Source organism: Megascapheus bottae, chromosome 15 (assembly GCF_031878675.1).
Source record: "Megascapheus bottae isolate mThoBot1 chromosome 15, mThoBot2.hap1, whole genome shotgun sequence".
In the NCBI taxonomy this organism is placed as follows: domain Eukaryota; kingdom Metazoa; phylum Chordata; class Mammalia; order Rodentia; family Geomyidae; genus Megascapheus; species Megascapheus bottae.
Window position 1 is genome coordinate 37,468,544 of NC_143523.1, and position 15,139 is coordinate 37,483,682.

A 15,139-nucleotide genomic window follows, 5' to 3' on the forward strand; every position below is an offset into this window, starting at 1 on the left:
ATTTTAAGACTAGGAATATTCAGTCTGTATAAGGACTATTTATCCATTGGTCACATTTTTCAGTGTTTGATTTAGGCATATGTGGATAGATTTTTTTTTTGGCCAGTCATGGGGCTTGAACTCTGGGATGGGAGTTTGGCCTAGTGGTAGAGTGCTTGCCTAGCATGCACGAAGACCCGGGTTGGATTCCTTGGTACCACATACATATAAGAAAGCTGGAAGTGGTTCTGTCTCAAGTGGTAGAGCTCTAGCCTTGAGAAAGCCCAAGGACAATGCTCAGGCCCTGAGTTCAAGCCAGGACTGGCAAAAAATAAAATAAAATAAAATAAAATCCTACTGAGTTTCTAACTCCACATTAGCTTTGTCTGTGCATCCAGGAAAGGATGATATATCCAATTAAATTAGTGGAAGTAAGTGGCTTGATTTCCTATACATTTGTAATATATTCATTTGATTAACTTCCAGGACTGCTTCTATACCCCAGTAGGAAATATTTGGAGTAAGCTTTACTCATAAGCTTTAAAATTAATGAAGGGGTTCACACTAACCACTTACAAAATGTACCATAACAAGGACTGAACTATAAAGACAAAAATGGAAGTGTCTGTAAAAATAGAAGTTAGGAAGTTAATTTTTTTACGGTGATATTCACAATCATCCACACCCAGAGGACAAATTTAGAACAAAAATACAAATGTATAAGACTGTACTGTTTCACAAGCCAGAATCAGTCACCCTGACTTTGTAGAAGAGTATGTAAGTGGTACATGGAATCATTATCAAAGACAAAAGGGCAGAAAAATGATGGAGGAGTTGGGCCAAGGAGTGGAGAACGGAAGAGGAAATGGGTGGAAACAGACAAGGTACCCTTCATAGAAATGGAAGGGCTACCACCATGCCTCCAGCACTTCAGTAGCCTGAGGATCTGAGATCACTGCTAAAGAACCAAAGGAGATGAGAACTGGTCACGAATGGACCCTGGAAGAGAGTTTCAGGGCTCAGTTAGGGTGGGGACAGGCACAGTGACATCTGATCCACAGCCATGATGATTTAGGGGCCCGATTTCTGCAGCCACAAAAGCTTGGGTTCAATGTTCACTCTACTATCTATTGCCTGTGTTATCATGTACAAATTAATGTCTTTGACCCTCAGTTTCTCTATTTGCAAGCTGGAGAGAATAGCCTGAAGTAGGATAAAAATTTGTTAAGATGCTATCGATAGCTAGAAAGGTACATGGGGGAAAAAGGCACTTGTGTTATCAGCAATATCCTTTCCTCTGCTCATTTTGGCAGGGCTTGATAAAATGCCATTGAAGGCCTTGGTGATTCCGCCACAGCTCCTGCTCACCTGAGAAGGTCCCCTTGCTGAGACACTCTTTTATCCGGTTTGCTTTCCTGACATGAAAGGCTTTCGTAATCTCTTGGTTCATAAAGGCTTCCTTGTTCATGATGTTTTCCACCATCATCCTCAAATCAAACATCTCTAGAATCTCTGCAATTTGAGCTAGCCCCACTAAGTCCTTTTCTTTTTCATCCAGTTGCCCTGTATATAGAAACTGGAGCAAGGTCCGGAAAGGGCCTGACTGTACAGATGAGTCCATCCGGACTATTGTCATGGTGCCCACCCGCTTGGAGATGGGATTGACTTGCATTTCCTTGTGTATGCTGAGGAACCCTTTACTCCAGCCTGACAGATTCTGCATCTCAGCAGTGGTGCCTTCTGCTTCTTGTCCCAGACTTTCAGACAGATCTTTGCTTGAGAACATCCCTTCATCAGACTGTGATGTCCTTGGGGGGCCTTCCTGCCCTTCATCACTGGGCTCCAGACTCGGCATCCATTCCTGGAAATCCCTAGTCTGCATCTCTTGCTCATGAACTCCCTCACCCCAGTTTGGGGATTCTCCACATTCCATTAAAAAAAGGTCATAAAACTTGGAAGAAGAGGTAGCAAGGTAAATTCGATGCGCAAAGATGTGCTCCTGGTCCTGAAGAACGAACAGGACATCGGCACACAGAGGATTGTCCAGTAAACAGGCGGCTTCATTAATTCCGGTGGAAGGACAGTCTGGAATTTTGATGACTGGTGGAGGGGCTTTTGGAGGTAGGAAAGGTGCCTGAAGTAAGGGTTTCTGGACTTTCTTTAAGTGAGATTTCCAGAACTGCAGGTGCCGTCGTGATATTAGTGCTGCGCGGATTGCATTGTCAAACACATCCTTGATTCCAAACTGGTCAAATACACTTGTCTCATAATATGGTATACCAAGTTCCTTGGCTACCTCTCGGCCTTTTTCTGGGGGCAAAATATCCTCTCTCTTAATGGGCCTGAAAAAGAATATTAAAAAAAATTATAATCAGCCTTACTTTAGGGAAGAAGAAAACTAAGTGCCTATCCAAGCACCTAATTGAATTATGCATTTAAAGTCTTATTCAGACATTTGATAAGGCTCTTGAAAAGTCTGTTGTGTGAATATAAGCCAATTAAAAAAAAACCCTATTGTGAATCTCCGGTCTTCCAAGTAAAAATTTATAACCACAGGGTAAAAATGATTTCAGTATTAACCACAGGAAGTAAAGTAGCTATTTGTTCTCCAGTAGTTTACTTAGCATCTTTGAGCCTTGCTTTTCCCATTCATAAAATAGGTATAATAATAGTGAGTAGCTGTACCTTATATAACTACAAAAAGATTTAAGTGAGAAAAAAGTCTTGCCTAGTTATTTGGTTACTGTGCTCCAAATATGTTATCATCATTATCACACTATCACCATCATCTCAATCATTATCATCATCATCATCTTGCATTTAAACTATGCTTATAACCTTGAAATCCCATAATTTACATATTTTTATTTTAGCTTCAAGATAACCCTATGAGTTATTATTTTCATTCTATACTCTGCAGGAACTGAGGCAGGAAGTTAGAAGGGTTTGCTTAGAGCCACATTTACAAATCATTGTAGATCTTGATTGGAGTGTTAGACTTTCCTATACTTGATAAATGATCCATATCCAATAGGCTTATTAGGTTTTCTTTAGGCGATTCATGAATTGGCTTTCATGTTTTTTTTCCCTTATTCTCTTCTTTGACTTCCTTCTTTAAGTCTTCATCATCTTTTGGTTAAAACCTTGAAGTTTTGGCTAAGAATACTCTTTGCTACAACAAATGTCCTTAAATAACACAAGTATGTATTAGCAATTCTGAGTTAATTTCCTTTGATTTTACAAAGCCTGTCGCCTTTCATCTGGTATACAATGCCCACTTACAATCGCATCAAAGCTAGTAAAGTCAATTCAATCAATCTGTCTAGGACTGGGATTATAAAATAATCAGGAAAAGGAACAGCTAGATTCCAAAGCATGGAGAAAATGTGATTTGTTGTTATAACTCCTGAAATATACATATGCTTGATTCTGAGACATTGTCCTAGGAACTGATTTTTTTTTTGCCAGTCCTGGGGTTTGAACTCAAGGCCCCAGTGCTGTGCTTTGGGTTTCTCAAGGCTAGAACTTTACCACTTGATCCACAGCACCACTTCTAGCTTTTTCTGTATGTGGTACCAGGGCATCAAACCTAGAGTTTTGTGCATGCTAGGCAAGCACTGTATCACTAGGTCATGCTACCAGCCAGGAACTGATATTCTTACATAAAACTAGCTGAAATAATCCTCAAAGGCTTGGCTTGAATAGACTGCTTCATAAAATTGCCTGAGAATTGCTCTGTAGCAGAGAATATCTCGTCTCCTTTCTTTACTGGTCTGCCATCTTCCTTCAGTCATCTACGTACCCGTGCAGCTTTTACTACAGATTTAAGACTAGAAGGGCTGTGAAAACTGAATCAAAGGGCTTTCAGAAATTTCACCTAAAACATACTGACATACCAGTATGTTCCTTTCCTCTAAGTGCATAGACAAATGGTGTCCCTAGAAAAATTTGTGACAAGGAGGTCAACATCAAAACAAAGTATTAATGTCAAAATGTTTTGAAAAGTTATGTTCTCCAGAAAAAATACACATACACTTGGAAAATGAAAGTCTGTTTTGTACAATGGGAATCTGAGACACAGAGGGTTTCAAAATATACTTATTTCTTCCACAAAATTAATATTCACATTGTATAATAGCAATACAAATCAATCTTCAACTATGTTTTAAAACCATGTACCATTTTATACATAAAATGGCTAAAGACAGTTTAAATGTTTTGTCAGCTTTTTTTGTGCAACTGTAGGTTCAAAATGATTTTTAGATTAGACACTGCCATCTTGCCAATGAAAAACTCTTATAGGTTAGGCTCATGAACATGAGGAAATTTAAAAACACAAGTACCTTGACATTTCTTAGGGATACACAATGCCTGGCCACCTCTGTGAGCATTAATTCACTTTATTATAATTGTGATATCAAAATGACATTACAGACACGTGACATTTCATATACTAGTTTTATACAGCTGAGAGCATTTCTATCATATAATTTCAGATACAGAGGGTTCACTTAAGCACTATCTAACCATATTGCAAAGATGATTCTGATGGAAGAAATCAAGATGAGTGTGAGACAGGGTGAGTGTATTTCTTCAGTTTCAACCACTTGACTGAAAGCATATGACTAGCAGATCTCAGAACCATTGACAGACAGAGTATAGGGTTCCAGAGACGCTTGCTCCCTCGGATTTTAAATTTGAGCAGCAAAGTACTAGCCCTTGGCTTACCTTGCTAATGGGCGTCTGGCTCGATTAACAGCCTCCAGATCAGCATAGCGGAGGTCAAGCTGGCAGCCAACTAAGACAACAGGTGTGCGGGGGCAAAAGTGCTTGATTTCTTGATACCACATGGTTTTCACATGATTTAGGGAATTAGGATTAGCGATGGAAAAACAGAGGACCACAACATCAGACCTAAAAGGAAACCACAAAAGAAGCTCATAATGCCTTTTCTTCTCTCTGTCTCTGTCTCTCTCTTCTCTCTGCCCCCCCCCTCTCTCTTTCATGGTCCTCTCCCTCCTCTACTCATCTATGCCAGCTTATGTCCCAGTCACAAAAAAAAGACTAGATATTAAAACACATTTCTGATTCATGCAAACAGCCTGATAAGCTCCCACATTTCAACACCAACACAGCCTAATGGTCCATTTCCATATCACATGGCAAAATGTATATATGCACTGAGGTTTTTCCAGTGAAGTTACTTCTAGAAGAGATGGTTATACCAACTTAACTCAGTCCTGAAGTCATGATATACTGAACTATTTCTGCTCACAAGAAATAGTTTCAAGAGAAAAGAAAAATGATTTAAAAAAACCTACCTTTTACTCATTTAAACACAAAGGTGGTGATGATTCAACCCAATGAGATAAAGCAAACACTTTCCACATTGCTGAAAATGTAATGAGTATTTGCTGCAAATGGTCAGCAAATACGCAGAAGGATTTCTGCCCTTCTTCTCACATACTCACACGCACAGAGCACAATCACTGAACTGTTTCCATAAAGAAAGGTCCTGAGTTTGCAGGAATTTTGACATTTTACTAGGTTATAAGGCAAGAAAGTATTATTTGAGGAGGGGGTGAGTCGTGGGGCTTGAATTTGACCTGGGCACTGTCCCTGAGCTCTTCAGCTCAAGGCTATCACCCTACCCTTGAGCCAAGCCCCACTTCCCATTTTCTAGAGGTTAATTGGAGATGAGTCTCAGGTCCTCTTGTTCCAGGCTGGCTTTGAACCTTGATTCTCAGATCTCAGCTTCCTGAGTAGCTGAGATTATAGGCGTGAGCCACTGTGTTCAGCAAGAAGGTAGTATTTAATATACAATCAGGAAAAAGAGTGAGGGAGGGCTAAGATGAGAAAATATTGGAAGCAGATGTCCCAAATGTTATATGTGCTATATAGCATGTATAAAGAGTGGAGATACATTGGGCTATAATCACTTTTTATGTTAGGATCTTTTAATATTTACATAACTTGTCATTCTAGAACCCAAAGAATGGCTGCACTAAACAGTTCTTTAAATATGGCATTTGAAGGACAGCTATTAAGTAGGAATTGTAAGCCATGTTTCTAGATTAAACTACACTGCATAATGACTTTCAAAGAGCAGAGGGGCAGATACACAGTAAGAATGGTTATATGCAAGAATTCAAAATGATCCTACAAGCTAAGTTCAGAAATAAACTTCTTTAATTTTATTAGATGTTAATTTATTGCCTTTATTGTTTATGTAATCAGTGGATGAATCAAAATACTTCTTTTTAAATCATTTATGAGCCTTTCCCCCTACATATCAATGAAGACAAACAAATGTAGGCAGGCAACCATAAAATTTCTAAAAATAGCCATTTGCAATGCAGAAAACTGCAGGGTGCTTATATTAAAAGCAATTCCCAAGTCGAATGTTTAAATTTATATGCAAGAAAAATTATATCAGACTTCAGCAAGTAGAGGGGAAAGTCCTGAGCTTAAAATATTTCCAAATTATAAAAGAAAACCGAGGCTCTAAAGTTGATGAATGTATTAGTTTGAATGGTTAAAATCTTCTGGATAAAATGGTATTATCAAAGCTTCTTGGGTGTTGGGGTAATATGTGTAAAAATATGCATAAGTCTATAAATGAAAGGGGAGCATGTCCTGTCTTTAGGATTCTAATGTAGTTGGTGGAATATTCTGTGTTTAGTCTTCCTTTCAATCAGCATAAATAAAAGCATCAAGGAATGGCAAGAAGCTTTGACTTTTACATTATTTTACAGCCTGAGTTTTCTATTATTCATAATTTGATTTATATTTGGTATCAGATGAAACTCTGCTATAGCCTTTGTCCTGATCATAAACTAAAATCATCACAAATTCTGGCACAGTGAAAATAGTATGACAATAGGTGAGGTCCAATTTCACAGACAAAGAATTGGGGAAATACATCCAGTACCTAAATATGGCATAAGATATATTTAAAAAATTTGTTCTTACCTGTGCCTTAATTCTAAAATTTTCGTATTAAGGTACAGGACTGTGAAGAAAGTCTTTTTCAGAGCTTAATTTATATGACAGACATGTAGCTAAATGTCAACTGTGCTATTGAATTTTATGATATAGCATGTGAGGTTTTGAAAGCAGAGCTGGTGTGGTTGCCAAGGTTACTGTGATAACACTCATGTCACTGAACACACTAGTTACTATCTGAATGACCTGTAAACAAGTGCAGACAAGACCCTGGGGGTTGGCAAAGAAGAAATCTTGTGAGGATAGCAATACAATGCCATCACAAGAAAGAGGTGTAAAGAACTTACTACTCAAAATTCTATGTGTATTGTGCAATGAAGTACCTTTTGCTTTCTTTCATAGTCTCATCTCATTCGTAGGAGGATATAGTTCCTTTGTTTTACACAAAGGCAGTTAAAAAAAATAAGATCACACATTTTAACTGACAATTGGTCTCCTGTTTAATTCAGGTAGATCTAAATACAAATGCAAGCTAAAGAAATCAGATTTGTAGATTAAACACAAAATCTGCCATAGGAATACAATATCTGAAACCCAATTTTAACCTAGAGGCTAAAAACAAATGGACAGAGATGGAGCTATAGAAAGGTGCTGCTTTGACCTGGTCCTTTTGTACATTCTTCCTTAACTCGCTGCTTATCAGTATCCTCTGTGATATAAACATCTACACAAAAAGAACCTGTTTTGAGAAGGCAATTTAGCCCCTCAAGATTTTGAGCCACTTTTCTATCTAGTCACAGAAGGAGCAAAAACTACAGCTAAGAATATTTCCAGCTTTAGGCAGAATTCCAAGGATCTAGAGATATTAACTTTTAATCAAAACATCATTCCTGAGTGGAGACTGTTCAGTGACTGAGATAAGCTCTTGTTTTAAAATGCCATTCCTAGGAAAGATAAAAAGGAAAAAGCAAGTTCTTGCAATTCCTAGTTCCAAGGCTTTGTTACCTCCTTGCACATATATTTTAAAGAGTGAGTTTAAGAATTATTGGGGAGGGCATGATGAGGACATTTTCACATATTAGGCAGAAGGAAGAGTCTAGAAATGACCTCAGGGGTCCTATTTCAGCTGTAAAAAGACTCTGATAGGATTGAAATGCAATCCTATAGTTATTGGAGCAGAAAGCACAAGGATGTAAGAAGAGAGCCAGAGCACTGGGTGGAGAAGACTCTGAACTGCAGGACTTGAATATTGAGAAGGGGGAGGAAGGTGTTTAGAATGTTTATTTTACTGGTTTTTATTTAGAAAAATTCATGACTCGGCTGCATGGCTTTATTAGAGAAATACAAAGAACTAACAGAGAGCATGGACCAGTTGCATGAACCAAATAAACATGTATTATTTTTTCCTTAAAGGAAAAACATGATTTCTTGTTCCTAAGGGGAACTATTAGTATAATAGTTTCACTCCAGTACTAACATCAAATAATGCCCATGAAAATAATATTTTGATTGCTTAACAAAAGAATCCAAAATAAATCAATGTGTTGGAACAACTGGGAATCTCCAGTTTCACAGGGGAATTAGGAGGGGGAATCAAAAGAAACTAAGGCATCCAAAAATGCTGGTGCTGGTAAAGCCCAGCTTGGTTATATCTTTTCTTTAGATACATTTTTTTTCTTAGTTATCTTTCAAGGGGGGACACTGGCCTGGCCAGTGTGAATGATTGGCAACAATACTTGGAGAACTTAAGGGATACATGTAAAGTTGGGACTAATCTTTATTGGCAAATTAAAGAAAAAAAACACATTTGAGAAAAATGTCGCTTACCCACGTAGTTTGGCATAAGCCAGACTTTGACTAGCAAGTACCATACATTCTCAAAGCCTGCCTTTACTGTGTGTGCAGTGAAGTATAATAAATTAAAAGTTGGTGGCAAAAGACTGGCAAAAGAAATCAGAAGCTAAACTTTTTCTCTAGTGTGAAGCACTGAATTCATCTTTGAACCACAGCCCCACTCTGAATTCATCTTTTCAAACAAATTGATGGAGAAAAGGAAGTTGTCACAGAGAGGAATGAATTTTCTCATGGCGAGGAATAAATTTTCTAAGTTCTTTCCTAAAATGTTCTCTTTCCTTATCTGTGTCTATCTGTAGTGTCTATCTGTACTGTCTCGATTATCCGGCTGTGGGCCTTGGGATTTCTTAATTAGCTGAAGGGCTATTTCTGAAATTATGCTCTATCTACAAACATCAGATCAAGCTTGTGTGGTAGACAATGCAAAGGGCAGCAGGCTTGATTGGCCCTCCAGAGAGCAAATATGGGAAAAATGCTCTTCACCAATGCATTCAGTTTTGACTGGCTAAAAATAAGATAAAAGGTACATTTGAGTTCTACATGGAATCCTGTTTTTCAATGTATAATTGTACTTTTAAGGCTCTCTTTTCCTCAGCAGGAGAAATTTACTTCTGTCGATAGGTATTAAAGACTTTTATGTGATGTTAGGCTTCATTATTATGCAACATTGCATACTCTTAGGTTTTTAGAAAAGATTCTCATATCCTTTATATTGACAGATATCACAGTTAGTTTTTTTTTTTTTTTAATGGATCCTGGGGCTTGAACTCGGCCTGGGCACTGTCCCTGAGCTCTTCAGCTCAAGGCTAACACCCTACCCTTGAGCCAAGTCCCACTTCTGGTTTTCTAGAGTTTAACTGGAGATAAGAGTCTCAGGTCATTTTATGCCCGAGCTGGCTTTGAACCTTGATCCTCAGATCTCAACTTCCTGAGTAGCTAGGATTACATGTGTGAGCTGCCCTGCCCAGCTACAGTTTACATTTTTAATGGGACATTTTTCTTCGTTGATGGACATTAAAGGTTTTCCTCTGGTCAGAATTCAAGGAGTCCTTACCAACCGACCTCCCCTTTTCAGGGACTTCAAGTTCCTTCTCCTGGCTGATAACTGAGGTAGGTTCTTTTACAGAAACATCTTTAAAGCCATTCATGTGGACAACACACAGTTTCATGCAAATAGTCTCTGACAGTGCTATGCAAACAGACACATCAAACAGCACGGAACAGCTGGGGGCATGGCACAGAAAAGAAATGTATGACATGGGGCTCGGGAAGGTTTTAGTAAGGGAGCAGCCCAGTGTGTATATGAGATGCAGAGGGAGTTGTCAGTGATGGTGTACATGAATGCCTGGAGACGGATGGCTGTGTAAGCTCAAACTCATGGAGGATGGAGCGGCCTGTTGGGGAGCACCTGGCTGGAGCTCTGGGGGAGAGCAGGGCAGAACCATGCAGTGCCCTAGCTTGTGAGCAGAGAAATCAAGTTAATACTTTACCAATAGCAGTGAGGCTTCTTAAGTACAGATGTTATATGGGGAAAACTGTCAAAACACCCTGAAATATATCCAGATTTGGGAGTTGTTAGCATGCGCAACTATTTCTTCCAAGCTTGCAATTGCATTTTTAGTAGGAAGCAACATTGGGTTTGGTTTTTGTGTTGGTCCTGGGGCTTGAACTCAGGACCTTAGACATGTCCCTGAGCTACTTCTTGTTCAAGGATAGCACTCTATTATTTGAGCCACAGCTCCACTTACAGCCTTTTTTTTTTTTAAGTGGTAGTTTACTGGAGTCTTCATAGACTGTCAGGCTGGCTTCAAGCTGCAATCCTCACATCTCAGCTTCCTGAACAGCTAAGATTGTAGGTGTGAGCCCCTGGCACTCAGCAATAGGAAGTAACATTTTAAACCAATATCCCCTCACCCTCCAAAAATAGGGCCAAAGCAATGTGTGCTCTTAAGTACAGGTAAGCTGCATCAATATTCCACCCATCCACCAAACTTGAAGGCAGGCAATACTTGACTCTTAAAAGTAGTTGCTTCTACCACCACATTATGGGGAACACTGTGATTTGTCATCCGATGCTGTTATCATGTAATACCATTACAATCTTCCCATACCTTATATTATCACCAGGACAAGCAGGAAATGAAGTTGGGTGAAGCCCATTCCATTTCTGGAAATACTCTGAACCATCTCATTTAACTTTTGACCAAGGAACACAGGATGTTCACCAAGAGTAAAGAGGCAAAAATTAAGTGGTCTTAAATTCCCTCCCAAATCTACTTTGTTCTTGCTCCTCTAGCTGTTCCTTCCTATGGAGCCAGTGTTCTCTTCTGAAGGCAACACTAACTGAAGACAGAGAAAAATCTCAATGTCAGGTAGAATGCCAGGTAGGAAATCTCCCGAGAGATTTGGTCTCTATCTTATGAGACCACACTGTCAACCAACAAGACCATTTGATCACTATGAGAACAACTTCAGCCAGGCTTTTTAACAATGCCCTTTAAACTGTAAAGGTTCCAGACTTGTCCTATTTCCTATTCAGTATCAGTCGACAGTCACTGAATCACTTCTTCCAGAAATAATGAGTGATAAACCTCTACATATCAGACTATGGGGACAGAGATTTAATAGAAAACACAAATTATGGGTCCTCGTCATGCCTACATTCTAATAGAAGATAGAGACAGTAGATGAGGCACAGAAAACAGGTAATGCATTAGGTGGTGACAGGTAAGAGACAGGAAATAGAGCATAGGAAATGGACAGACAAACTGGGAAGTAGAAGCTGCTGTTGAATATAAGATCACTGGAGGGCCTCATTGAGAAGGTGTCATTTCCACAACGACCTGAGGAAGAAAGAGAGAGGTGACATACTAACATATGGAGAAAAAACAAACAAAAAGCAGTGCAGAGAAGAAACAGCTAGTACTAAGGTTCTGAGGCCAGAGCATGCTTGGGATATTTCTCTGATAGAAGACAAGAGGTCAGGTTGATGGAGTAGAGTGGTGAGAAAGAAAACAGGAAAAGCCAAACTCCTGTAGAGGCAATTGCTGGGCCAGGGCAGGTAGAGACTTGTGGATTTATGGTTTTTTGCTTTGAGTGAACCAGCAGTGTGTTTGGCCAGAATGGCCAAAGCCTCTGGTGAGTGCCTGTGTTTTGTACATATGTTGAAGGGAGAGCAAACCAGGGCTTGCTGAAGGGATGCACAGGATATGGCCAACCAAAGTCAGGAATGACCTAAGACTTTTTTTCTTTTTTTGCCAGTCCTGGGCTTGAGCTCAGGGCCTGAGCACTGTCCTTGGACTTTCTCAAGGCTAGAACTCTACCACTTGAGCCTCAGCACCACTTCCGGCTTTTTCTATATATGTGGTACCAAGGAATCGAACCCGGGTCTTCGTGCATGCTAGGCAAGCACTTTAACCACTAGGCCAAATTCCTGGCCCGACCTAAGACTTTTTACCCCAGTACTTCTTTCCTCCAAGTTCCCGGAACCTGTATCTTTTGCTCAGCATTTTAAACAATGAGTCATGTTGAACTATGTTACAGTCTTCCCCGTTGTACAATGAGTTCATTTCCAGGTACTTTGGTCCTGTACTTATTGGTTTCTTGCCAAGTCAAAACACAATTTGCACCAAAAGACAGCCTCAACAAATACTTATCAAATAAAAGGCCTTTTGAACATTCGAAGGTCAAGCTGCAGACACAAATACGCTTGCAAAGTCAAAGTGTAAAAAAAAAAAAAAACCAAAAATGAATTTAGACTTAAAGTAAGGTGGGCAGGGAGTTAGTGTGGGTTTTCACAAAGAATGAATATAAAAAGTGAGCCATTTTATTTCTTATTGCTGAGAGACTGCCATGTGATCGATCACTCTGGTATCTGACAATGGTTAGCCATTAATGTTAGTTTTTTAGTAATTTGAATTTATCTAAAAATATCCATTTACCCTTTCTAATTGGATATGTTCATTATATCAATGGATTAATGACTTCTTCCAGGAATTAGATTATCTCCGGAAGCTAAGGAAATATAAAGAGACAGGCAAATTACTTTGAGGATTACTTCTAGTAAGTCATACAAAAAATTAAGCCTAAAAGAGGCTCTGGATTTCACCGACCATCTTGCTTCCTAAAACATATACATACCCCAACCAAACAAAGGTTGCTGAAGAGAGCCAGGGTAATAAATTTCAAAGAACATTCACTATTTTCCTTTATCTTCCTGGAATTCATTCTTTTTTATTGGGGGGGGGGGGGGGCAACATGGGGCTTGAACTCTGGCCTGAGCGCTGTCCCTGAGCTCTTCAGCTCAAGGCTACCAACCTACTCTGGAGCTACAGCCCCACTTTCCATTTTCTAGTGATTAACTGGAGATAAGAGTCTCTCATCTTTGTATTGCCTGGGATGGCTTTGAAACTTGATCCTCAGATCTCAGCTTCCTGAATAACTAGGATTACAGGTATGAGCCACTGCACCCAGCTAGGGATTCATTCTTTTAACTACTGGCTAGAGTGGGGAAGAAAGCATTTCTTGGGGAAAAAATAAAGTGTGAGAACTTTGGAAATCTAATAATGAGATAATGCTAGGTGGACTGTTGTGAAGATTTACTAAAACATATTACCTGTGGGGTTTATGTATAAACTTAAACTACCAATTTTTGTCTAATATACCAAGTTCAAATTCACCAAGAATGAATCTTGTATGTTACAATGAATGCAAATGGCAAAATATTTTTTATCAAGAGACCTTTCCCCTCCGAATACCAGAACTAATGAGCTAATGAAAGAGAGCTAACAATTAATTATCCACTGAAGCCTTCTGAATTACTCCCCAGTCTCTTTTTGCCACCTAACTTAAAAGTGAGAACTCCTGTGCTCTTCACCAGAAAGTTCCAGTATAGAAATATAACAAACTGGTGCTATTTTATTTTATTTTATAAAGCCAATGGAGTTAAAATTTAACCCAACTTTTCAAACTTACAATTAAGAAGAAATGGAAAAAATGAGTATAAGACATTAATGTCACGAACCATGTGCACATTCTTCATTCTCTTCACCATGCTAGTGGGCTCTTGTGCTCACTAGCTCCATCAATTCTTTCCCCACTAAAACCCAAATAATGATTTTTCAATTCTCTAGACTATTTCTGAGGTAGAAGTCAAAACCTTCTGGATCTTAGAACATGAGTCAGCTACAGGTGTCTGCCAGGCTCTGATGGTGCTACACCTCACTTGGCACTCCTCTCCCAATGCCCCCCCTCCCCCAAATAGTTCCATCTTGGGCACTGATGCCTGGGTCAGTATATATGTGTATATATATATATATACATATATATATATATATATTTCAAAATTAGACCTGTAAATGTCTTGGAAATTATAGCTTGGAGGGAAGAAGTCCCTATAATTGGTGAAAATTACTAATACTAGTAATTTTCTCTTTAATAATATTCTTTCTGATTATTACTCTCCCCCCTCCCCAAAAATCACAAACCCAAAAACTTGGAGTAGAAAAGTAGGTTTGAAGTTATGGCTGGCTGTAATTTCCTTCCTCTTCTCTCACAACTCATCTTTCTATTTGTTAATGCATTAAGATGTAGCCAGGTACCAGCATTTACCATCATCTCATTCAGATTGGTACAACTGTTATGATTCTTACTATAAAAGTACACCCAGAATTCAGTTTAATAAGAAAAATTGGAATATTTAGTAAGAATACTTCCTTGTTAGTACCTTGGATGATTCTGGTATATACGTGCAGGGGACTGATCAATGGACTCATTCACTCTTTTGATTAGCAATTATTAAGGCTAGACCCATGCAGGACTTGCCAGGCTGCTGTATGGGAATATAAAGGATAGGTACCTCATTTGCATTCTAAAGGTGACAAAAGATGACTAGAGTTCAGAGAGCTCCTGAGAGGATGTGACACTTAACTCTCTTTCTTAGAATGCTAGTAACAGTTTACTGGCTTAAGAGTAGAAAAGGTAGGCCAGGAGTTTGGCCTAGTGGTGGAGTGCTTGTCTAGCCTGCATGAAGACCCTGGTTTGATTCCTCAGTAACACATACATAGAAAAAGGAAGGAAGTGGTGCTGTGGCTCAAGTGGTAGACTGCCTCTAGCTTTGAGAAACCCAAAAGACAGTGCTCACGCCCTGAGTTAAAGCCTCAGGACTGGGAAAAAAATAGACAGGATGGAGCATCATTACTGAATGGACAAGAATGTATGTTTGTGGGCTTTCAGACTTCACTGAACACAGACCTATGAACATTTTGTTGTGTCTGAAGCAAGACCCGAGGCTGGAAAGGGAAGGTAAGACCCAGTCCAGAAACCACAATGTTAGACACACCGGGTCATACAACTATACACA

At 39.2% G+C, this 15,139-nt stretch overlaps 1 protein-coding gene and 1 long non-coding RNA gene across 8 annotated transcripts in view; both read right to left on the reverse strand.

Moving 5' to 3' along the window:
- Rhobtb1 (Rho related BTB domain containing 1) overlaps positions 1–15,139 on the reverse strand; it is a 70,547-nt gene that overhangs the window by 16,841 nt on the left and 38,567 nt on the right. For 6 of the 7 annotated variants that reach the window (XM_090346383.1, XM_090346386.1, XM_090346384.1 and 3 more), the window contains 2 exons: positions 4,708–4,893; positions 1,348–2,321 (listed from right to left, as the gene is read on the reverse strand). In XM_090346383.1, the coding sequence (XP_090202509.1) occupies positions 1,348–2,321; positions 4,708–4,893 (1,160 nt within the window). The remainder of the gene's footprint in view (positions 1–1,347; positions 2,322–4,707; positions 4,894–15,139) is intronic. The other variant, XM_090346388.1, reaches the window with a different exon arrangement.
- Positions 11,379–12,815, reverse strand: LOC150054172 (uncharacterized). The gene is made up of 2 exons (XR_016537837.1): positions 12,720–12,815; positions 11,379–11,621 (listed from the first exon to the last, which is right to left on the reverse strand). It is a non-coding gene; the product is annotated as an uncharacterized LOC150054172 (long non-coding RNA).